The 27,006-nt window shown below is 59.5% G+C and overlaps 1 protein-coding gene across 1 annotated transcript in view; it reads left to right on the top strand.

Annotated features, from left to right (window-relative positions):
• The window catches only part of LOC130330278 (forkhead box protein H1-like), a 32,906-nt gene extending 6,313 nt beyond the window's left edge, over nt 1–26,593 (top strand). Inside the window, 4 exon segments of the mRNA XM_056553572.1 lie at nt 18,526–18,600; nt 18,602–18,631; nt 24,802–25,114; nt 25,117–26,593. Of these exon segments, the coding sequence (XP_056409547.1) occupies nt 18,526–18,600; nt 18,602–18,631; nt 24,802–25,114; nt 25,117–25,541 (843 nt within the window). The 3' untranslated portion in view covers nt 25,542–26,593.
• Nucleotides 26,594–27,006: the final 413 nt, after the last annotated feature.

Below are 27,006 nucleotides of genomic sequence, written 5' to 3'. Positions count from 1 at the left end.
CTCATTCACTCACAGACCCCCAGTGCGGCCCCTCACATCCTCATTCACTCACAGACCCCCAGTGCGGCCCCTCACATCCTCATTCACTCACAGACCCCCCAGTGCGGCCCCTCACATCCTCATTCACTCACAGACCCCCCAGTGCGGCCCCTCACATCCTCATTCACTCACAGACCCCCCAGTGCGGCCCCTCACATCCTCATTCACTCACAGACCCCTCCAGTGCGGCCCCTCACATCCTCATTCACTCACAGACCCCCAGTGCGGCCCCTCACATCCTCATTCACTCACAGACCCCCCAGTGCGGACCCTCACATCCTCATTCACTCACAGACCCCCCAGTGCGGCCCCTCACATCCTCATTCACTTACAGACCCCCCAGTGCGGCCCCTCACATCCTCATTCACTCACAGACCCCCCAGTGCGGACCCCTCCACATCCTCATTCACTCACAGACCCCCAGTGCGGCCCCTCACATCCTCATTCACTCACAGACCCCCCCACCCCAGTGCGGCACCTCACATCCTCATTCACTCAGACCGCTCCCCCCCCCCAGTGTGGCTCCTCACATCCTCATTCACTCACAGACCCCCACTGTGGCCCCTTACATCCTCATTCACTCACAGACTCCCACTGTGGCCCCTCACATCCTCATTCACTCACAGACCCCCCCAGTGCGGCCCCTCACGTCCTCATTCACTCACAGACCCCCCCCCCAGTGCGGCCCCTCGCATCCTTGTTCACTAACAGACCCCCCCAGTGCGGCCCCTCACATCCTCATTCATTCACAGACCCCCCCAGTGTGGCCCCTCACATCCTCATTCACTCACAGACCCCCAGTGTGGCCCCTCACATCCTCATTCACTCACAGACCCCCAGTGCGGCCCCTCACATCCTCATTCACTCACAGACCCCCAGTGCGGCCCCTCACATCCTCATTCACTCACAGACCCCCCAGTGTGGCCCCTCACATCCTCATTCACTCACAGACCACCAGTGCGGCCCCTCACATCCTCATTCACTCACAGACCCCCAGTGCAGCCCCTCACATCCTCATTCACTCACAGACCCCCAGTGCGGCTCCTCACATCCTCATTCACTCACAGACCCCCCAGTGCGGCTCCTCACATCCTCATTCACTCACAAACCCCAAGAGCGGCCCCTCACATCCTCATTCACTCACATCCTCATTCACTCAGACCCCCAGTGTGGCCCCTCACATCCTCATTCACTCACAGACCCTCAGTGCGGCCCCTCACATCCTCATTCACTCATAGACCCCCCCAGTGCGGCCCCTCACATCCTCATTCACTCACAGACCCCCCAGTGCGGCCCCTCAAATCCTCATTCACTCACAGACCCCCCCAAGTGTGGCCCCTCACATCCTCATTCACTCACAGACCCCCCCCCCCCCCGCGGCCCCTCACATCCTCATTCACTCACAGACCCCCAGTGCGGCCCCTCACATCCTCATTCACTCACATACCCCCAGTGCGGCCCCTCACATCCTCATTCACTCACAGACCCCCCAGTGCGGCCCCTCACATCCTCATTCACTCACAGACCCCCAGTGCGGCCCCTCACATCCTCATTCACTCACAGACCCCCAGTGCGGCCCCTCACATCCTCATTCACTCACAGACCCCCAGTGCGGCCCCTCACATCCTCATTCACTCACAGACCCCCAGTGCGGCCCCTCACATCCTCATTCACTCACAGACCCCCAGTGCGGCCCCTCACATCCTCATTCACTCACAGACCCTCAGTGCGGCCCCTCACATCCTCATTCACTCATAGACCCCCCAGTGCGGCCCCTCACATCCTCATTCACTCACAGACCCCCCAGTGCGGCCCCTCACATCCTCATTCACTCACAGACCCCCCCAGTGTGGCCCCTCACATCTTCATTCACTCACATCCTCATTCACTCACAGACCCCAGTGCGGCCCCTCACATCCTCATTCACTCACAGACCCCCCCCAGTGCGGCCCCTCACATCCTCATTCACTCACAGACCCCCCCCCCAGTGCGGCCCCTCACATCCTCATTCACTCACAGACCCCCTCCAGTGCGGCCCCTCACATCCTCATTCACTCACAGACCCCCCCCCCCCCCCCAGTGCGGCACCTCACATCCTCATTCACTCAGACCGCTCCCCCCCCCCAGTGTGGCTCCTCACATCCTCATTCACTCACAGACCCCCACTGTGGCCCCTTACATCCTCATTCACTCACAGACCCCCCACTGTGGCCCCTCACATCCTCATTCACTCACAGACCCCCCCAGTGCGGCCCCTCACGTCCTCATTCACTCACAGACCCCCCCCCCCAGTGCGGCCCCTCGCATCCTTGTTCACTAACAGACCCCCCCAGTGCGGCCCCTCACATCCTCATTCATTCACAGACCCCCCCCCCCAGTGTGGCCCCTCACATCCTCATTCACTCACAGACCCCCAGTGTGGCCCCTCACATCCTCATTCACTCACAGACCCCCAGTGTGGCCCCTCACATCCTCATTCACTCACAGACCCGCAGTGCGGCCCCTCACATCCTCATTCACTCACAGACCCCCAGTGCGGCCCCTCACATCCTCATTCACTCACAGACCCCCAGTGCGGCCCCTCACATCCTCATTCACTCACAGACCCCCCAGTGCCGCCCCTCACATCCTCATTCACTCACAGACCCTCAGTGTGGCCCCTCACATCCTCATTCACCCACAGACCCTCAGTGTGGCCCCTCACATCCTCTTTCACTCACAGACCCCCCAGTGCTACCCCTCATTCACTCACAGACCCTCAGTGTGGCCCTTCACATCCTCATTCACTCACAGACCCCCAGTGCGGCCCCTCACATCCTCATTCACTCACAGACCCTCAGTGTGGCCCCTCACATCCTCATTCACTCACAGACCCCCCCCAGTGCGGCCCCTCACATCCTCATTCACTCACAGACCCTCCAGTGTGGCCCCTCACATCCTCATTCACTCACAGACCCCCCCCAGTGTGGCCCCTCACATCCTCATTCACTCAGACCCCCCCCCAGTGTGGCCCCTCACATCCTCATTCACTCACAGACCCCCTCAGAGTGGCCCCTCACATCCTCATTCACTCACAGACCCCTCCAGTGCGGCCCCTCACATCCTCATTCACTCACAGACCCCCCCCCCCAAGTGTGGCCCCTCACATCCTCATTCACTCACAGACCCCCCCCCAGTGCGGCCCCTCACATCCTCATTCACTCACAGACCCCCCAGTGCGGCCCCTCACATCCTGCATTCACTCACAGACCCCCCCCCCCCCAGTGGGGTCCCTCACATCCTCATTCACTCACAGACCCCCCCCCCCCCAGTGCGGCCCCTCACATCCTCATTCACTCATAGACCCCCCAGTGCGGCCCCTCACATCCTCATTCACTCACAGACCCCCCCAGTGTGGCCCCTCACATCCTCATTTACTCACAGACCCCCAGTGCGGCCCCTCACACCCTAATTCACTCACAGACCCCCCCCCCAGTGTGGCCCCTCACATCCTCATTCACTCACAGATCCCCCCCCAGTGCGGCCCTCCATCATCTCATTCACTCACAGACCCCCACTGCGGCCCCTCACATCCTCATTCATTCATAGACCCCCCCAATGCGGCCCCTCACATCCTCATTCACTCACAGACCCCCAGTGTGGCCCCTCACATCCTCATTCACTCACAGACCCCCCCCAGTGCGGACCCTCACATCCTTATTCACTCACAGACCCCCCCCCCAGTGCGCCCCCCTCACATCCTCATTCACTCACAGACACCCCCCCAGTGCGGCCCCCCACATCCTCATTCACTCACAGACCCCCCCAGCGCGGTCTCTCACATCCTCATTCACTCACAGACCCCCAGTGTTGCCCCTCACATCCTCATTCACTCACAGACCCCCCCCCCCCAGTGCAGCCCCTCACATCCTCATTCACTCACAGACCCCTCAGTGCGGCTCCTCACATACTCATTCACTCACAGACCCCTCCAGTGCGGCTCCTCACATCCTCATTCACTCACAGACCCCCAGTGCGGCCCCTCACATCCTCATTCACTCACAGACCCCCCAGTGCAGCCCCTCACATCCTCATTCACTCACAGACCCCCAGTGTGACCCCTCACATCCTCATTCACTCACAGACCCCCAGTGTGGCCCCTCACATCCTCATTCACTCACAGACCCCCAGTGTGGCCCCTCCCATCCTCATTCACTCACAGACCCCCAGTGTGGCCCCTCACATGCCTCATTCACTCACAGACCCGCAGTGCGGCCCCTCACATCCTCATTCACTCACAGACCCGCAGTGCGGCCCCTCACATCCTCATTCACTCACAGACCCTCAGTGCGGCCCCTCACACCCTCATTCACTCGCAGACCCCCCCAGTGCGGCCCCTCACATCCTCATTCACTCACAGACCCCCAGTGCGGCCCCTCACATCCTCATTCACTCAGACCCCCCAGTGCGGCCCCTCACATCCTCATTCACTCACAGACCCTCAGTGCGGCCCCTCACATCCTCATTCACTCACAGACCCTCAGTGCGGCCCCTCACATCCTCATTCACTCACAGACACCCAGTGCGGCCCCTCACATCCTCATTCACTCACATCCTCATTCACTCACAAACAACCAGTGCGGCCCCTCACATCCTCATTCACTCACATCCTCATTCACTCACAGACCCTCAGTGCGGCCCCTCACATCCTCATTCACTCATAGACTCCCCCAGTGCGGCCCCTCACATCCTCATTCACTCACAGACCCCCCCAGTGCGGCCCCTCGCATCCTCATTCACTCACAGACCCCCCCAGTGCGGCCCCTAACATCCTCATTCATTCACAGACCCCCCCCAGTGCGGCCCCTCACATCCTCATTCACTCACAGACCCCCAGTGCGGCCCCTCACATCCTCATTCACTCACATCCTCATTCACTCACAGACCCCCAGTGTGGCCCCTCACATCCTCATTCACTCACAGACTCTCAGTGTGGCCCCTCACATCCTCATTCACTCATAGACCCCCCCAGTGCAGCCCCTCACATCCTCATTCACTCATAGACCCCCCAGTGCGGCCCCTCACATCCTCATTCACTCACAGACCCCCCCCAGTGCGGCCCCTCACATCCTCATTCACTCACATCCTCATTCACTCACAGACCCCCAGTGCGGCCCCTCACATCCTCATTCATTCACAGACCCCCCAGTGCGGGCCCCTCACATCCTCATTCACTCACAGACCCCCAGTGCGGCCCCTCACATCCTCATTCACTCACAGACCCCTCCAGTGTGGCCCCTCACATCCTCATTCACTCACAGACCCCCAGTGCGGCCCCACACATCCTCATTCACTCACAGACCCCCCAGTGTGGCCCCTCACATCCTCATTCACTCACAGACCCCCAGTGTGGCCCCTCACATCCTCATTCACTCACAGACCCCCAGTGTGGCCCCTCACATCCTCATTCACTCACAGACCCCCAGTGCGGCCCCTCACATCCTCATTCACTCACAGATCCCCCCCCCCAGTGCGGCCCCTCACATCCTCATTCACTCACAGACCCCCAGTGCGGCCCCTCACATCCTCATTCACTCACAGACCCCCAGTGCGGCCCCTCACATCCTCATTCACTCACAGACCCCCAGTGCGGCTCCTCACATCCTCATTCACTCACATCCTCATTCACTCACAAACCCCAAGAGCGGACCCTCACATCCTCATTCACTCACATCCTCATTCACTCACAGACCCCCAGTGTGGCCCCTCACATCCTCATTCACTCACAGACCCTCAGTGCGGCCCCTCACATCCTCATTCACTCATAGACCCCCCCCCAGTGCGGCCCCTCACATCCTCATTCACTCACAGACCCCCCAGTGCGGCCCCTCACATCCTCATTCACTCACAGACCCCCCAGTGCGGCCCCTCACATCCTCATTCACTCACAGACCCCCCAAGTGTGGCCCCTCACATCCTCATTCACTCACAGACCCCCCCCCCGCGGCCCCCTCACATCCTCATTCACTCACATCCTCATTCACTCACAGACCCCCCAGTGCGGCCCCTCACATTCTCATTCACTCACAGACCCCCAGTGCGGCCCCTCACATCCTCATTCACTCACAGACCCCCCCAGTGCGGCCCCTCACATCCTCATTCACTCAGACCCCCCCCCCCAGTGTGGCCCCTCACATCCTCATTCACTCACAGACCCCCTCAGTGTGGCCCCTCACATCCTCATTCACTCACAGACCCCTCCAGTGCGGCCCCCTCACATCCTCATTCACTCACAGACCCCCCCCCCCCCAAGTGTGGCCCCTCACATCCTCATTCACTCAGACCCCCCCAGCGTGGCCCCTCACATCCTCATTCACTAACACCCCCCCCCCCCAGTGCGGCCCCCTCACATCCTCATTCACTCACAGACCCCCAGTGCGGCCCCTCACATTCTCATTCACTCACAGACCCCCCAGTGCGGCCCCTCACATCCTCATTCACTCAGACCCCCCAGTGCGGCCCCTCACATCCTCATTCACTCACAGACCCCCAGTGCGGCCCCTCACATCCTCATTCACTCACAGACCCCCAGTGCGGCCCCTCACATCCTCATTCACTCACAGACCCCCCCAGTGTGGCCCCTCACATCCTCATTCACTAACAGACCCCCCCCCAGTGCGGCCCTTCACATCCTCATTCACTCACAGACCCCCCCTCCCCCCGCGGCCCCTCACATCCTCATTCACTCACATCCTCATTCACTCACAGACCCCCAGTGCGGCCCCTCACATTCTCATTCACTCACAGACCCCCAGTGCGGCCCCTCACATCCTCATTCACTCACAGAACCCCCCAGTGCGGCCCCTCACATCCTCATTCACTCAGACCCCCCCCCCCAGTGTGGCCCTCACATCCTCATTCACTCACAGACCCCCTCAGTGTGGCCCCTCACATCCTCATTCACTCACAGACCCCTCAGTGCGGCCCCTCACATCCTCATTCACTCACAGACCCCCCCCCCCAAGTGTGGCCCCTCACATCCTCATTCACTCAGACCCCCCCAGCGTGGCCCCTCACATCCTCATTCACTAACACCCCCCCCCCCCAGTGCGGCCCCTCACATCCTCATTCACTCACAGACCCCCAGTGCGGCCCCTCACATTCTCATTCACTCACAGACCCCCCAGTGCGGCCCCTCACATCCTCATTCACTCAGACCCCCCAGTGCGGCCCCTCACATCCTCATTCACTCACAGACCCCCAGTGCGGCCCCTCACATCCTCATTCACTCACAGACCCCCAGTGCGGCCCCTCACATCCTCATTCACTCACAGACCCCCCCCAGTGTGGCCCCTCACATCCTCATTCACTAACAGACCCCCCCCAGTGCGGCCCTTCACATCCTCATTCACTCACAGACCCCCCAGTGCGGCCCCTCACATCCTCATTCACTCATAGACCCCCCAGTGCGGCCCCTCACATCCTCATTCACTCACAGACCCCCCCAGTGTGGCCCCTCACATCCTCATTCACTCACAGACCCCCCCCCATTGTGGCCCCTCACATCCTCATTCACTCACAGACCCCCCCCCCCCAGTGCGGCCCCTCACATCCTCATTCACTCACAGACCCCCAGTGCGGCCCCTCACATCCTCATTCATTCATAGACCCCCCCCAAAGCGGCCCCTCACATCCTCATTCACTCACAGACCCCCAGTGTGGCCCCTCACATCCTCATTCACTCACAGACCCCCCCCAGTGCGGACCCTCACATCCTTATTCACTCACAGACCCCCCCCAGTGTGCCCCCCTCACATCCTCATTCACTCACAGACCCCCCCAGTGCGGACACTCACATCCTCATTCACTCACAGACACCCCCCCCAGTGCGGCCCCTCACATCCTCATTCACTCACAGACCCCCCCAGTGCGGTCCTCTCACATCCTCATTCACTCACAGACCCCCAGTGCGGCCCCTCACATCCTCATTCACTCACAGACCCCCAGTGTGGCCCCTCACATCCTCATTCACTCACAGACCCCCCCCCCAGTGCTGCCCCTCACATCCTCATTCACTCACAGACCCCCAGTGCGGCCCCTCACATCCTCAGTCACTCACAGACCCCCCCAGTGTGGCCCCTCACATCCTCATTCACTCACAGACCCCCAGTGTGGCCCCTCACATCCTCATTCACTCACAGACCCCCCAGTGCGGCCCCTCACATCCTCATTCACTCACAGACTCCCCAGTGCGGCCCCTCACATCCTCATTCACTCACAGACCCCCCCAGTGTGGCCCCTCACATCCTCATTCACTCACAGACCCCCCCAGTGTGGCCCCTCACATCTCATTCACTCACAGACCCCCAGTGCGGCCCCTCACATCCTAATTCACTCACAGACCCCCCCCCCAGTGTGGCCCCTCACGTCCTCATATACTCACAGACCCCCCCCCCCCCAGTGCGGCCCCTCACATCCTCATTCACTTACAGACCCCCAGTGCGGCCCCTCACATCCTCATTCACTCACAGCCCCCCCCGCCAGTGCGGCCCCTCACATCCTCATTCACTCACAGACCCCCAGTGTGGCCCCTCACATCCTCATTCACTCACAGACCCCAAGTGTGGCCTCTCACATCCTCATTCACTCACAGACCCCCCCCCCAGTGCGGCCCCTCACATCCTCATTCACTCACAGACCCCCCACTGTGGCCCTCACATCCTCATTCACTCACAGACCCCCACTGTGGCCCCTCACATCCTCATTCACTCACAGACCCCCCCAGTGCGGCCCCTCACATCCTCATTCACTCACAGACCCCCAGTGCGGCCCCTCACATCCTCATTCACTCACAGACCCTCAGTGCGGCCCCTCACATCCTCATTCACTCACAGACCCTCAGTGCGGCCCCTCACATCCTCATTCACTCACAGACCCCTCAGTGCAGCCCCTCACATCCTCATTCAATCACAGACCCCCCCAGTGTGGCCCCTCACATCCTCATTCAATCACAGACCCCCAGTGCGGCCCCTCACATCCTCATTCACAGACCCCCCAGTGCGGCCTCTCACATCCTCATTCACTTATAGACCCCCCCCCCCAGTGTGGCCCCTCACATCCTCATTCACTCACAGACCCCCCCAGTGCGGCCCCTCACATCCTCATTCACTCACAGATCCCCCTCCCCAGTGCGGCCCCTCACATCCTCATTCACTCACAGACCCCCACTTTGGCCCCTCACATCCTCAATCACTCACAGACCCCCCCCCCCCAGTGCGGCCCCTCACATCCTTATTCACTCACAGACCCCCCCAGTGCGGCCCCTCACATCCTCATTCACTCACAGACCCCCCCAGTGCGGACCCTCACATCCTCATTCACTCACAGACACACCCCCAGTGCGGCCCCTCACATCCTCATTCACTCACAGACCCCCAGTGTGGCCCCTCACATCCTCATTCACTCACAGACCCCCCCCCCCCAGTGCGGCCCCTCACATCCTCATTCACTCACAGACCCCTCAGTGCGTCTCCTCACATACTCATTCACTCAGACCCCCCAGTGCAGCCCCTCACATCCTCATTCACTCACAGACCCCCAGTGCGGCCCCTCAAATCCTCATTCACTCACAGACCCCCCCAGTGTGGCCCCTCACATCCTCATTCACTCACAGACGCCCAGTGCGGCCCCTCACATCCTCATTCACTCACAGACCCCCCCCCCCAGTGCGGCCCCTCACATCCTCATTCACTCACAGACCCCCCCCAGTGTGGCCCCTCACATCCTCATTCACTCACAGACCCCCCCCCCCCAGTGCGGCCCCTCACATCCTAATTCACTCACAGACCCCCCTCCCCCAGTGCGGCCCCTCACGTCCTCATTCACTCACAGACCCCCCCAGTGTGGCCCCTCACATCCTCATTCACTCACAGACCCCCAGTGCGGCCCCTCACATCCTAATTCACTCACAGACCCCCCCCCCAGTGCGGCCCCTCACGTCCTCATTCACTCACAGACCCCCCCCCCCAGTGCGGCCCCTCACATCCTCATTCACTTACAGACCCCCAGTGCGGCCCCTCACATCCTACTTCACTCACAGACCCCCCCCCCCAGTGCGGCCCCTCACATCCTCATTCACTCACAGACCCCCACTGTGGCCCCTCACATCCTCATTCACTCACAGACCCCCACTGTGGCCCCTCACATCCTCATTCACTCACAGACCCCCACTGTGGCCCCTCACATCCTCATTCACTCACAGACGCCCCCAGTGCGGCCTCTCACATCCTCATTCACTCACAGACCCCCCCAGTGCGGCCCCTCACATCCTCATTCACTCACAGACCCCCAGTGTGGCCCCTCACATCCTCATTCACTCACAGACCCCCCCAGTGCGGCCCCTCACATCCTCATTCACTCACAGATCCCCCCCAGTGCGGCCCCTCACATCCTCATTCACTCACAGACCCCCACTGTGGCCCCTCACATCCTCATTCACTCACAGACCCCCGCCCCAGTGCGGCCCCTCACATCCTCATTCACTCACAGACCCCCCCCCCCAGTGCGGCCCCTCACATCCTCATTCACTCACAGACCCCCCAGTGTGGCCCCTCACATCCTCATTCACTCGCAGACCCCCAGTGCGGCCCCTCACATCCTCATTCACTCACAGACCCCCCAGTGCGGCCCCTCACATCCTCATTCACTCACAGACCCCCCAGTGCGGCCCCTCACATCCTCATTCACTCACAGACCCCCAGTGCGGCCCCTCACATCCTCATTCACTCACAGACCCCCAGTGCGGCCCCTCACATCCTCATTCACTCACAGACCCCCCAGTGCGGCTCCTCACATCCTCATTCACTCACAGACCCCCCAGTGGGGCTCCTCACATCTTCATTCACTCACAGACCCCCAGTGCGGCCCCTCACATCCTCATTCACTCATAGACCCCCCCCCCCCAGTGCGACCCCTCACATCCTCATTCACTCACAGACCCCCCCCCCCCAGGGCGGCCCCTCACATCCTCATTCACTCACAGACCCCCCCCCCCCCAGTGTGGCCCCTCACACCCTCATTCACTCACAGACCCTCAGTGTGGCCCCTCACATCCTCATTCACTCACAGCCCCCCCCCCCTAGTGCGGCTCCTCACATCCTCATTCACTCACAGACCCCCCAGTGCGGCTCTTCACATCCTTATTCACTCACAGACCCCCAGTGTGGCCCCTCACATCCTCATTCACTCATAGACCCCCCCCCAGTGCGACCCCTCACATCCTCATTCACTCACAGACCCCCCCCAGTGCGGCCCCTCACATCCTCATTCACTCACAGACCCCCCCCCCCCCCCCAGTGCGGCCCCTCACACCCTCATTCATTCACAGACCCCCAGTGCGGCCCCTCACATCCTCATTCACTCACAGACCCCCCCCCCAGTGTGGGCCCTCACATCCTCATTCACTCACAGACCCCCCCCCCAGTGCGGCCCCTCATATCCTCATTCACTCACAGACCCCCCATTGTGGCTCCTCACATCCTCATTCACTCATAGACCCCCCCAGTGTGGCCCCTCACATCCTCATTCACTCCCAGACCCCCCAGTGTGGCCCCTCACATCCTCATTCACTCACAGACCCCCCCCAGTGCGGCCCCTCACATCCTCATTCACTCACAGACCCCCAGCGCGGCCCCTCACATCCTCATTCACTCACAGACCCCCAGTGCGGCCCCTCACATCCTCATTCACTCACAGACCCCCCCAGTGCGGCCCCTCCCATCCTCATTCACTCACAGACCCCCCCCAGTGCGACCCCTCACATCCTCATTCACTCGCAGACCCCCAGTGCAGCCCCTCCCATCCTCATTCACTCACAGACCCCCCCCAGTGCGGCCCCTCACATCCTCATTCACTCGCAGACCCCCAGTGCAGCCCCTCACACCCTCATTCACTCATAGACCCTCAGTGTGGCCCCTCACATCCTCATTCACTCACAGACCCCCCATTGTGGCCCCTCACATCCTCATTCACTCATAGGACCCCCCAGTGTGGCCCCTCACATCCTCATTCACTCCCAGACCCCCCCCCCCCCCCCAGTGTGGCCCCTCACATCCTCATTCACTCACAGACCCCCCCCCCCAGTGCGGCCCCTCACATCCTCATTCACTCACAGACCCCCAGTGCGGCCCCTTACATCCTCATTCACTCACAGACCCCCCAGTGCGGCCCCTCACATCCTCATTCACTCACAGAACCCCCAGTGCGACCCCTCACATCCTCATTCACTCACAGACCCCCCCCCAGTGCGGCCCCTCACATCCTCATTCACTCACAGACCCCCCCCCCAGTGCAGCCCCTCACACCCTCATTCACTCACAGACCCTCAGTGTGGCCCCTCACATCCTCATTCACTCACAGACCCCCCCCCCCAGTGCGGCCCCTCACACCCTCATTCACTCGCAGACCCTCAGTGTGGCCCCTCACATCCTCATTCACTCACAAACCCCCCCCCCCCCCCTAGTGCGGCTCCTCACATCCTCCTTCACTCAAAGACCCCCCCCAGTGCGGCTCCTCACATCCTTATTCACTCACAGACCCCCAGTGCGGCCCCTCACATCCTCATTCACTTATAGACCCCCTCCCCAGTGCGACCCCTCACAATCCTCATTCACTCACAGACCCCCCCCCCAGTGCGGCCCCTCACATCCTCATTCACTCACAGACCCCAACCCCAGTGCGGCCCCTCACACCCTCATTCACTCACAGACCCCCAGTGCGGCCCCTCACATCCTCATTCACTCACAGACCCCCCAGTGCGGCCCCTCACATCCTCATTCACTCACAGAACCCCCAGTGCGACCCCTCACATCCTCATTCACTCACAGACCCCCCCCCCCAGTGCGGCCCCTCACACCCTCATTCACTCGCAGACCCTCAGTGTGGCCCCTCACATCCTCATTCACTCACAACCCCCCCCCCCCCCCTAGTGCGGCTCCTCACATCCTCATTCACTCAAAGACCCCCCAGTGCGGCTCCTCACATCCTTATTCACTCACAGACCCCCAGTGCGGCCCCTCACATCCTCATTCACTTATAGACCCCCCCCAGTGCGACCCCTCACATCCTCATTCACTCACAGACCCCCCCCCCCAGTGCGGCCCCTCACATCCTCATTCACTCACAGACCCCCACCCCAGTGCGGCCCCTCACACCCTCATTCACTCACAGACCCCCAGTGCGGCCCCTCACATCCTCATTCATTCACAGACCCCCCCCCAGTGTGGCCCCTCACATCCTCATTCACTCACAGACCCCCCCCCCCAGTGCGGCCCCTCACATCCTCATTCACTCACAGACCCCCCAGTGTTGCCCCTCACATCCTCATTCACTCATAGATCCCCCCAGTGTGGCCCCTCACATCCTCATTCACTCCCAGACCCCCCCAGTGTGGCCCCTCACATCCTCATTCACTCAAAGACCCCCCCCAGTGCGGCCCCTCACATCCTCATTCACTCACAGACCCCAGTGCGGCCCCTTACATCCTCATTCACTCACAGACCCCCCATTGTGGCCCCTTACATCCTCATTCACTCCCAGACCCCCCCCCCCAGTGTGGCCCCTCACATCCTCATTCACTCACAGACCCCCCCCCCCCCAGTGCGGCCCCTCACATCCTCATTCACTCACAGACCCCTTCCCCAGTGCGGCCCCTAACATCCTCATTCACTCACAGACCCCCAGTGCGGCCCCTCACATCCTCATTCACTCACAGACCCCCAGTGCGGCCCCTCACATCCTCATTCACTCACAGACCCCCCAGTGCGGCCCCTCACATCCTCATTCACTCACAGACCCCTCCAGTGCGACCCCTCACATCCTCATTCACTCACAGACCCCCCCCCCCCAGTGCGGCTCCTCACATCCTCATTCACTCATAGACCCCCCCAGTGCGACCCCTCACATCCTCATTCACTCACAGACCCCCCCCCCCCCCCCAGTGCGGCCCCTCACACCCTCATTCACTCACAGACCCCCAGTGCGGCCCCTCACATCCTCATTCACTCACAGACCCCCCCCCAGTGTGGCCCCTCACATCCTCATTCACTCACAGACCCCCCCCCCCCAGTGCGGCCCCTCATATCCTCATTCACTCACAGACCCCCCCAGTGCGGCCCCTCACATCCTCATTCACTCACAGACCCCCCCCCCCCAGTGCGGCCCCTCACATCCTCATTCACTCACAGACTCCCAGTTCGGCCCCTCACATCCTCATTCACTCACAGACCCCCCCCCCCCCCCCCAGTGTGGCCCCTCACATCCTCATTCACTCACAGACCCCCCAGTGTGGCCCCTCACATCCTCATTCACTCACAGACCCCCCAGTGTGGCCCCTCACATCCTCATTCACTCACAGACCCCCCAGTGTGGCCCCTCACATCCTCATTCACTCACAGACCCCCCAGTGCGGCCCCTCACATCCTCATTCACTCACAGACCCCCCAGTGCGGCCCCTCACATCCTCATTCATTCACAGACCCCCCCCCCGTGTGGCCCCTCACATCCTCATTCACTCACAGACCCCCCAGTGCGGCCCCTCACATCCTCATTCACTCAGACCCCCCCCAATGTGACCCCTCACATCCTCATTCACTCACAGACCCCCCCACAGTGTGGACCCTCACATCCTCATTCACTCACAGACCCCACCCCCCAGTGTGGCCCCTCACAACCTCATTCACTCACAGACCCCCAGTGCGGCCCCTCACATCCTCATTCACTCACAGACCCCCCCCCAGTGCGGCCCCTCACATCCTTATTCACTCACAGACCCCCCCCCCCAGTGCAGCCCCTCACATCCTCATTCACTCACAGACCCCCCCCCCCCGTGCGGCCCCTCACATCCTCATTCACTCACAGACCCCCCCCCAGTGTGGCCCCTCACATCCTCATTCACTCAGACCCCCCCCCCCCAGTGCGGCCCCTCACATCCTCATTCACTCACAGACCCCCCCAGTGCGGCCCCTCACATCCTCATTCACTCACAGACCCCCCCCAGTGTGGCCCCTCACATCCTCATTCACTCACAGACCCCCCAGTGCGGCCCCCCACATCCTCATTCACTCACAGACCCCCCCCAGTGCAGCCCCTCACATCCTCATTCACTCACAGACCCCCCCCCCCAGTGTGGCCCCTCACATCCTCATTCACTCACAGACCCCCCCCACCAGTGCGGCCCCTCACATCCTCATTCACTCACAGACCCCCCCCACCAGTGTGGCCCCTCACATCCTCATTCACTCACAGACCCCCCCCCACCAGTGTGGCCCCTCACATCCTCATTCACTCACAGACCCCCCCCACCAGTGCGGCCCCTCACATCCTCATTCACTCACAGACCCCCCCCACCAGTGTGGCCCCTCACATCCTCATTCACTCACAGACCCCCCCCACCAGTGCGGCCCCTCACATCCTCATTCACTCACAGACCCCCCCCAGTGCAGCCCCTCACATCCTCATTCACTCACAGACCCCCCCCCCCCCAGTGTGGCCCCTCACATCCTCATTCACTCACAGACCCCCCCCACCAGTGCGGCCCCTCACATCCTCATTCACTCACAGACCCCCCCCCCCCCAGTGTGGCCCCTCACATCCTCATTCACTCACAGACCCCCCAGTGCGGCCCCTCACATCCTCATTCACTCACAGACCCCCCCCCCCCCCAGTGTGGCCCCTCACATCCTCATTCACTCACAGACCCCCCAGTGCGGCCCCCCACATCCTCATTCACTCACAGACCCCCCCCCCAGTGCAGCCCCTCACATCCTCATTCACTCACAGACCCCCCCCCCCAGTGTGGCCCCTCACATCCTCATTCACTCACAGACCCCCCAGTGTGGCCCCTCACATCCTCATTCACTCACAGACCCCCCCCAGTGCGGCCCCTCACATCCTCATTCACTCACAGACCCCCCCCCCAGTGCGGCCCCTCACATCCTCATTCACTCACAGACCCCCCCCAGTGTGGCCCCTCACATCCTCATTCACTCACAGACCCCCCCCACCAGTGCGGCCCCTCACATCCTCATTCACTCACAGACCCCCCCCCCCCCAGTGGGGCCCCTCACATCCTCATTCACTCACAGACCCCCCAGTGCGGCCACTCACATCCTCATTCACTCACAGACCCCCCCCCGTGTGGCCCCTCACATCCTCATTCACTCACAGACCCCCCAGTGCGGCCCCCCACATCCTCATTCACTCACAGACCCCCCCCCCCAGTGCAGCCCCTCACATCCTCATTCACTCACAGACCCCCCCCCCCCAGTGTGGCCCCTCACATCCTCATTCACTCACAGACCCCCCAGTGTGGCCCCTCACATCCTCATTCACTCACAGACCCCCAGTGTGGCCCCTCACATCCTCATTCACTCACAGACCCCCCAGTGTGGCCCCTCACATCCTCATTCACTCACAGACCCCCCAGTGCGGCCCCTCACATCCTCATTCATTCACAGACCCCCCCCCCGTGTGGCCCCTCACATCCTCATTCACTCACAGACCCCCCAGTGCGGCCCCTCACATCCTCATTCACTCACAGACCCCCCCACAGTGTGGACCCTCACATCCTCATTCACTCACAGACCCCACCCCCCAGTGTGGCCCCTCACAACCTCATTCACTCACAGACCCCCAGTGCGGCCCCTCACATCCTCATTCACTCACAGACCCCCCCCCAGTGCGGCCCCTCACATCCTTATTCACTCACAGACCCCCCCCCCCAGTGCGGACCCTCACACCCTCATTCACTCACAGACCCCCCCCCCAGTGCGGCCCCTCACATCCCCATTCACACACAGACCCCCCCCCCCCCCCGTGCGGCCCCTCACATCCTCATTCACTCACAGACCCCCCCCCCAGTGTGGCCCCTCACATCCTCATTCACTCACAGACCCCCCCCCCCATTGCGGCCCCTCACATCCTCATTCACTCACAGACCCCCCCCAGTGTGGCCCCTCACATCCTCATTCACTCACAGACCCCCCCCCCAGTGCGGCCCCTCACATCCTCATTCACTCACAGACCCCCCCCCCCCCCAGTGTGGCCCCTCACATCCTCATTCACTTACAGACCCCCCAGTGCGGCCCCCCACATCCTCATTCACTCACAGACCCCCCCCCCAGTGCAGCCCCTCACATCCTCATTCACTCACAGACCCCCCCCCCAGTGTGGCCCCTCACATCCTCATTCACTCACAGACCCCCCCCCCAGTGTGGCCCCTCACATCCTCATTCCCTCACAGACCCCCAGTGTGGCCCCTCTCATCCTCATTCCCTCACAGACCCCCAGTGTGGCCCCTCACATCCTCATTCCCTCCATGGTTCAGGACACACTTGTGTTGTTGGTGTGCGGGATATTTGGGGCGGTATTTTGGATTATACCGCACCACCTATCTATCTATTGCGGTTCTTAATGGACCTTAGCAGGGTTCTCCCCAAGATTCACATGTACGGACCATATATGGCAGTAGTGTGTGGCGGTGATATATGGCGGCAGTAGTTATATGGCGGCAGTAGTGTGGGGCGGTGATATATGGCGGCAGTAGTGTGGGGCGGTGATATATGGCGGCAGGAGTGTGGGGCGGTGATATATGGCGGCAGTAGTGTGTGGCGGTGATATATGGCGGCAGTAGTGTGTGGCGGTGATATATGGCGGCAGTAGTGTGTGGCGGTGATATATGGCGGCAGTAGTGTGTGGCGGGGATATATGGCGGCAGTAGTGTGTGGCGGGGATATATGGCGGCAGTAGTGTGTGGCGGTGATATATGGCGGCAGTAGTGTGTGGCGGTGATATATGGCGGCAGTAGTGTGTGGCGGGGATATATGGCGGCAGTAGTGTGTGGCGGGGATATATGGCGGCAGTAGTGTGTGGCGGGGATATATGGCGGCAGTAGTGTGTGGCGGTGATATATGGCGGCAGTAGTGTGTGGCGGTGATATATGGCGGCAGTAGTGTGTGGCGGTGATATATGGCGGCAGTAGTGTGTGGCGGTGATATATGGCGGCAGTAGTGTGTGGCGGTGATATATGGCGGCAGTAGTGTGTGGCGGGGATATATGGCGGCAGTAGTGTGTGGCGGGGATATATGGCGGCAGTAGTGTGTGGCGGGGATATATGGCGGCAGTAGTGTGTGGCGGGGATATATGGCGGCAGTAGTGTGTGGCGGGGATATATGGCGGCAGTAGTGTGTGGCGGGGATATATGGCGGCAGTAGTGTGTGGCGGGGATATATGGCGGCAGTAGTGTGTGGCGGGGATATATGGCGGCAGTAGTGTGTGGCGGTGGGATATGGCGGCAGTAGTGTGTGGCGGTGATATATGGCGGCAGTAGTGTGTGGCGGTGATATATGGCGGCAGTAGTGTGTGGCGGTGATATATGGCGGCAGTAGTGTGTGGCGGTGATATATATATATCCTGTATCTTGTCGCATTAACTCTTTGGTTTCCCTCTTAGATTCTGAAGAACATTGAGCTCCAGTTTCCGTTTTTTAAAGAAGATTATATGGGATGGAAGGACTCAGTGCGCCACAAACCTGTCCTCCAATGACTGCTTCAGGAAGGTACAGCACCCTCCCCCTGTATATATGGACACTGTACAGTACAGCTTCCCTCCCTCCTGTATATATGGACACTGCACAGTACAGCTTCCCTCCCTCCTGTATATATGGACACTGCACAGTACAGCTTCCCTCCCCCTGTATATATGGACACTGCACAGTACAGCTTCCCTCCCCCTGTATATATGGACACTGCACAGTACAGCTTCCCTCCCCCTGTATATATGGACACTGCACAGTACAGCTTCCCTCCCCCTGTATATATGGACACTGCACAGTACAGCTTCCCTCCCCCTGTATATATGGACACTGCACAGTACAGCTTCCCTCCCCCTGTATATATGGACACTGCACAGTACAGCTTCCCTCCCCCCTGTATATGTGGACACTGCACAGTACAGCTTCCCTCCCCCTGTATATATGGACACTGCACAGTACAGCTTCCCTCCCCCTGTATATATGGACACTGCACAGTACAGCTTCCCTCCCCCTGTATATATGGACACTGCACAGTACAGCTTCCCTCCCCGCTGTATATATGGACACTGCACAGTACAGCTTCCCTCCCCCTGTATATATGGACACTGCCTAGTACAGCTTCCCTCCCCCTGTATATATGGACACTGCACAGTACAGCTTCCCTCCCCCTGTGTGGGGTCCTTCAGCTGTTGGTGGTGGTCCCATCTTTAGGGCAGGATATGGTTATGGGGTCTTCAGCTGTTGGTGATGGTCCCATCTGTAGGGCAGGATATGGTTATGGGGTCTTCAGCTGTTGGTGGTGGTCCCATCTGTAGGGCAGGATATGGTTATGGGGTCTTCAGCTGTTGGTGGTGGTCCCATCTGTAGGGCAGGATATGGTTATGGGGTCTTCAGCTGTTGGTGGTGGTCCCATCTGTAGGGCAGGATATGGTTTTGTGGTCTTCAGCTGTTGGTGGTGGTCCCATCTGTAGGGCAGGATATAGTTATGGGGAGTTTAGCTGTTGGTGGTTGTCCCATCTGTAGGGCAGGATATGGTTATGGGGTCTTCAGCTGTTGGTGGTGGTCCCATCTGTAGGGCAGGATATGGTTCTGGGGTCTTCAGCTGTTGGTGGTGGTCCCATCTGTAGGGCAGGATATGGTTATGGGGTCTTCAGCTGTTGGTGGTGGTCCCATCTGTAGGGCAGGATATGGTTCTGGGGGTCTTCAGCTGTTGGTGGTGGTCCCATCTGTAGGGCAGGATATGGTTCTGGGGTCTTCAGCTGTTGGTGGTGGTCCCATCTGTAGGGCAGGATATGGTTATGGGGTGTTTAGCTGTTGGTGGTGGTCCCATCTGTAGGGCAGGATATGGTTATGGGGTCTTCAGCTGTTGGTGGTGGTCCCATCTGTAGGGCAGGATATGGTTCTGGGGTCTTCAGCTGTTGGTGGTGGTCCCATCTGTAGGGCAGGATATGGTTCTGGGGTCTTCAGCTGTTGGTGGTGGTCCCATCTGTAGGGCAGGATATGGTTATGGGATCTTCAGCTGTTGGTGGTGGTCCCATCTGTAGGGCAGGATATGGTTATGGGATCTTCAGCTGTTGGTGGTGGTCCCATCTGTAGGGCAGGATATGGTTATGGGGTCTTCAGCTGTTGGTGGTTGTCCCATCTGTAGGGCAGGATATGGTTATGGGGTCTTCAGCTGTTGATGGTGGTCCCATCTGTAGGGCAGGATATGGTTATGGGGTCTTCAGCTGTTGATGGTGGTCCCATCTGTAGGGCAGGATATGGTTAGGGGGTCCTTCAGCTGTTGGTGGTGGTCCCATCTGTAGGGCAGGATATAGTTATGGGGTCTTCAGCTGTTGGTGGTGGTCCCATCTGTAGGGCAGGATATGGTTATGGGGTCTTCAGCTGTTGGTGGTGGTCCCATCTGTAGGGCAGGACAGGGTCAGAACGGGTATTTAGTGCTTCATGTATAGTCGTCACTTGCATTGCCCTGTAAATTATTCTCTGGTTGCTGGACCTTTGGGGTTTTCGTTTACCTATTCCCCCCCCCCCCCACATATAAGGGTCTAATACTTCCTCCCCCCAAATAATGCCTTATTCCTCCAAAGGTCCTTTATACTGTCTATACATTAGCATCTGACTATAACATTGTACTAACAGCAGGAGAACACCAGGTCACCGAGGGACTCAACCTGACAGGGACTAAGTGTAGTGCAGGACCATGTCCTGTACTGGGACACCGCACCTCTACCCCCCCCCCCCTCCTGTATAAGGGTCTGATACCCCCCCATATAAGGGTCTGATACCCCCCATATAAGGGTCTGATACCCCCCATGTAAGGGTCTGATACCTCCCCCCCATGTAAGGGTCTGATACCTCCCCCCCATGTAAGGGTCTGATACCTCCCCCCCCATGTAAAGGTCTGATACCTCCCCCCCATATAAGGGTCTGATACCCCCCATATAAGGGTCTGATACCCCCCATATAAGGGTCTGATACCCCCCATATAAGGGTCTTATACCTCCCCCCCCCCATATAAGGGTCTGATACCTCCCCCCCCCCCATATAAGGGTCTGATACCTCCCCCCCCCCCACACATATAAGGGTCTGATACCTCCCCCCCCCCACATATAAGGGGTCTGATACCTCCCCCCCCCATGTAAGGGTCTGATACCTCCCCCCCCCATGTAAGGGTCTGATACCTCCCCCCCCCATGTAAGGGTCTGATACCTCCCCCCCCCCATGTAAGGGTCTGATACCTCCCCCCCCCATATAAGGGTCTGATACCTCCCCCCCCCACACATATAAGGGTCTGATACCTCCCCCCCCCCACACATATAAGGGGTCTGATACCTCCCCCCCCCACACATATAAGGGTCTGATACCTCCCCCCCCCCCATATAGGGGTCTGATACCTCCCCCCCCCCATATAAGGGTCTGATACCTCCCCCCCCCCATATAAGGGTCTGATACCTCCCCCCCCATTTAATGGTCTGATACATACCCCCCCCCCCCCATATAAGGGTCTGATACCTCCCCCCCCCACATATAAGGGTCTGATACCTCCCCCCCCCCCATATAGGGGTCTGATACCTCCCCCCCCCCCATATAAGGGTCTGATACCTCCCCCCCCCCCCATATAAGGGTCTGATACCTCCCCCCCCATATAATGGTCTGATACATCCCCCCCCATATAAGGGTCTGATACATCCCCCCCCCCATATAAGGGTCTGATACCTCCCCCCCCCCATATAGGGGTCTGATACCTCCCCCCCCCCCCCATATAGGGGTCTGATACCTCCCCCCCCCCATATAAGGGTCTGATACCTTCCCCCCCATATAAGGGTCTGATACCTTCCCCCCCCCCCATATAAGGGTCTGATACCTCCCACCCCATATAAGGGTCTGATACCTCCCACCCCATATAAGGGTCTGATACCTCCCACCCCATATAAGGGTCTGATACCTCCTACCTCCCCCCCCCCCATATAAGGGTCTGATACCTCCCCCCCCCCCCATAGAAGGGTCTGATACCTCCCCCCCCCAATATAAGGGTCTGATACCTCCCCCCCCCCAATATAAGGGTCTGATACCTCCCCCCCCCCCATATAAGGGTCTGATACCTCCCCCCCCCCATATAAGGGTCTGATACCTCCCCCCCCCCATATAAGGGTCTGATACCTCCCCCCCCCCCATATAAGGGTCTGATACCTCCCCCCCCCCCATATAAGGGTCTGATACCTCCCCCCCCATATAAGGGTCTGATACCTCCCCCCCCCATATAAGGGTCTGATACCTCCCCCCCCCATATAAGGGTCTGATACCTCCCCCCCCCCCCATGTAAGGGTCTGATACCTCCCCCCCCATGTAAGGGTCTGATACCTCCCCCCCATGTAAGGGTCTGATACCTCCCCCCCATGTAAGGGTCTGATACCTCCCCCCCCCCCCATGTAAGGGTCTGATACCTCCCCCCCCCCATATAAGGGTCTGATACCTCCCCCCCCCCCATATAAGGGTCTGATACCTCCCCCCCCCATATAAGGGTCTGATACCTCCCCCCCCCCCCATATAAGGGTCTGATACCTCCCCCCCCCCCATATAAGGGTCTGATACCTCCCCCCCCCCCATATAAGGGTCTGATACCTCCCCCCCCCCATATAAGGGTCTGATACCTCCCCCCCCCCCATATAAGGGTCTGATACCTCCCCCCCCCCCATATAAGGGTCTGATACCTCCTCCCCCCCCCATATAAGGGTCTGATACCTCCCCCCCCCATATAAGGGTCTGATACCTCCCCCCCCCCCATATAAGGGTCTGATACCTCCCCCCCCCCCATATAAGGGTCTGATACCTCCCCCCCCCCCCATATAAGGGTCTGATACCTCCCCCCCATATAAGGGTCTGATACCTCCCCCCCCCATGTAAGGGTCTGATACCTCCCCCCCATGTAAGGGTCTGATACCTCCCCCCCATATAAGGGTCTGATACCTCCCCCCCCCCCATATAAGGGTCTGATACCTCCCCCCCCCCAATATGAGGGTCTGATACCTCCCCCCCCCATATAAGGGTCTGATACCTCCCCCCCCCCATATAAGGGTCTGATACCTCCCCCCCCCCCCATATAAGGGTCTGATACCTCCCCCCCCCCATATAAGGGTCTGATACCTCCCCCCCCCCCATATAAGGGTCTGATACCTCCCCCCCCCCCATATAAGGGTCTGATACCTCCCCCCCCCCCATATAAGGGTCTGATACCTCCCCCCCATGTAAGGGTCTGATACCTCCCCCCCATGTAAGGGTCTGATACCTCCCCCCCATGTAAGGGTCTGATACCTCCCCCCCATGTAAGGGTCTGATACCTCCCCCCCATGTAAGGGTCTGATACCTCCCCCCCATGTAAGGGTCTGATACCTCCCCCCCCCATGTAAGGGTCTGATACCTCCCCCCCCATGTAAGGGTCTGATACCTCCCCCCCCCATGTAAGGGTCTGATACCTCCCCCCCCATGTAAGGGTCTGATACCTCCCCCCCCCCCCCATATAAGGGTCTGATACCTCCCCCCCCCCCATATAAGGGTCTGATACCTCCCCCCCATACAAGGGTCTGATACCTCCCTCCCCTCCCCCCCATATAAGGGTCTGATACCTCCCTCCCCTCCCCCCCATATAAGGGTCTGATACCTCCCTCCCCCATATAAGGGTCTGATACTTCCCCCCCCCCCCATATAAGGGTCTGATACCTCTCCCCCCCCCCCCATATAAGGGTCTGATACCTCTCCCCCCCCCCATATAAGGGTCTGATACCTCTCCCCCCCATATAAGGGTCTGATACCTCCCTCCCCTCCCCCCCATATAAGGGTCTGATACCTCCCTCCCCTCCCCCCCCCATATAAGGGTCTGATACCTCCCCCCCCCCCATATAAGGGTCTGATACTTCCCCCCCCCCCCCATATAAGGGTCTGATACCTCCCTCCCCCCCCCCATATAAGGGTCTGATACCTCTCCCCCCCCATATAAGGGTCTGATACCTCCCTCCCCTCCCCCCCATATAAGGGTCTGATACCTCCCTCCCCTCCCCCCCCCCATATAAGGGTCTGATACCTCCCCCCCCCCATATAAGGGTCTGATACTTCCCCCCCCCCCCCCCCATATAAGGGTCTGATACCTCCCTCCCCCCCCATATAAGGGTCTGATACCTCTCCCCCCCCATATAAGGGTCTGATACCTCCCTCCCCTCCCCCCCCATATAAGGGTCTGATACCTCCCCCCCCCCCAATATAAGGGTCTGATACCTCCCTCCCCCCCCCATATAAGGGTCTGATACCTCCCTCCCCCCCCCATATAAGGGTCTGATACCTCCCTCCCCCCCCCATATAAGGGTCTGATACCTCTTCCCCCCCCCCCCATATAAGGGTCTGATACCTCTTCCCCCCCCCCCCCCCCATATAAGGGTCTGATACCTCTTCCCCCCCCCCATATAAGGGGTCTGATACCTCCCTCCCCTCCCCCCCATATAAGGGTCTGATACCTCCCTCCCCTCCCCCCCATATAAGGGTCTGATACCTCCCCCCCCCCCATATAAGGGTCTGATACCTACCTCCCCCCCCCATATAAGGGTCTGATACCTACCTCCCCCCCCCCCCATATAAGGGTCTGATACCTCCCCCCCCCCCCCTCCCCATATAAGGGTCTGATACCTCTCCATGACTTTTTGCAGGTGCTTAAGGATCCGGGGAAGCCTCAGGCCAAAGGGAACTTCTGGACGGTGGACGTGAGCCGGATCCCTCTGGACGCCATGAAGCTGCAGAACACGGTCATGGCTCGTGGTGGATCACAGATGTTTGTCCAGGACTTGTCTCCCTACATCCTGCACAGCTACAAGTATGACCCCAATGGGGACCTCTACCAGCAGATTGCCCTCAGTAACTACCCCGGCTGTATGGGGGACCACTCTCCGCTCCCCACCGCAGGGAAACTCAACAGCTCCTTCATGATTGAGTCTTTACTCCATGATCTTCAAGAGACTGAGCTTCAGATGTCTCCAGGACTGTGGAGAACCAAAAACAAGGCCCTACCCTGCCCCCCACCCTATGGGCCGCTGCCCCCCGCCTGTACGACTCCTCCAGCACCATATACTCCTCCTCCAGCACCAGCCTGTCCACCATGTCTCCTATGAGTGGGGATGAGAATCTGGAACATTGTAGGGAGGTTCCTGGGACTCCCCCACCGAGGGCTTTGAAACGTCTGAGAGAAGATAATGAGAGTAGTTGTTCTGATCTGAGTGCTGATGGGTGTTCTCCAGTTGAGCCACCATCTAAGGCCTCGTTCATTCCTTCAGAGCTGCCAACCTCGTACACAAAGTGTGTGGCGCCCAACGTGGTGGCTCCGCCCAGCATTCTGCCTTTCTTCCCTTTCCCAGATATCCCTACTGTAACTATGGACCTTCTCCGTACATGACTCCTCCCTACTGGGGTCTCCTGTCCCAACCAACCAACCCCAGCCCCCAGAAGCCATGCCCACCCCCTACACTGGATCTGGACAGCATGCTGAGGACTGTGCCACCCAACAAAAGTGTATTAGATGTATTGAGCAGTCACCCAGGAGATCTGGTTCACCCGTCCTTCCTGAGCCAATACCTGCCCAGTCCGAGCAGTCCCTGTTCAGGACAAAGTCTTCTGTGATTGATTGGGACTGAGGACCACTATGGACTGTAGAGGACTCCTTAAGGTTGTGTTGTGGAGTAAGTTGGTGCCCAGTGGTGGTGAATAGTGACGGACTCCCTGCACGTAGAGGAGACATCTACCTCCCGAGGTTATAAAATATATAAATATATATACCCTGTGTGCTCCTAGGGTGTATATACTGGACCATGTGGAGTCTGTATAAACAGCGCACACAGCACATATATACAAAACGTATGGTGACTGAGAATGAGGGCGTCTCTGAGGCCATAGATGTTACTCCATGGTGCTAGATCTATAGGCACGTAATCAATTACTGGTACAAACATAGGGCAGGAATCCGCAAACTACCCCAAGCACCACATGTAAACGGCAAAGACTACACAGAACCCTGCTATGGTGCGAGACAGCAAATACCCCCATGTAGAGAGCGAGGAGTGCACCCCGGAGACGTCCTCCTCCACCACCGATCGGAACGTCCTTCTTCTGTTGACTCTTCACAACCGCTCAGGATTAGGCGTGAGACGAGCCCCCGATGGTCATGAATGGTGGTCACCCGGAGTGGACATATAAAACTTGTATATTAAATCTTCTCTACACCATTTGTGAGGTCTCGGCCCGGACCCCACATACATGTTCACCACAGATTCTTTAGGAAACTGTAAGAATCTCATGTGTCTGTAGAATGTTCTAGTGATGGGGAACTATGACGTGATCTCTGCTCCCCTGACATCTGACGTGTGATCTCTGCTCCCCTGACATCTGACGGGTGATCTCTGCCCCCCTGACATCTGACGGGTGATCTCGGCCCCCCTGACATCTGACGGGTGATCTCTGCCCCCCTGACATCTGACGGGTGATCTCTGCCCCCCCTGACATCTGACGAGTGATCTCTGCCCCCCTGACATCTGACGTGTGATCTCTGCTCCCCTGACATCTGACGTGTGATCTCTGCTCCCCTGACATCTGACGTGTGATCTCTGCTCATCTGACGTGTGATCTCTTTCCCCCTGACATCTGACGTGTGATCTCTGCTCCCCTGACATCTGACGGGTGATCTCTGCTCCCCTGACATCTGACGGGTGATCTCTGCTCCCCTGACATCTGACGGGTGATCTCTGCTCCCCTGACATCTGACGGGTGATCTCTGCTCCCCTGACATCTGACGGGTGATCTCTGCTCCCCTGACATCTGACGGGTGATCTCTGCTCCCCTGACATCTGACGGGCGATCTCTGCTCC

The sequence above is a fragment of the Hyla sarda genome, unplaced genomic scaffold (assembly GCF_029499605.1).
Source record: "Hyla sarda isolate aHylSar1 unplaced genomic scaffold, aHylSar1.hap1 scaffold_331, whole genome shotgun sequence".
Classification (NCBI taxonomy): domain Eukaryota; kingdom Metazoa; phylum Chordata; class Amphibia; order Anura; family Hylidae; genus Hyla; species Hyla sarda.
The sequence above is the reverse complement of the archived record's forward strand: the minus strand, read 5'-3'. Positions and strand labels throughout refer to the sequence as shown.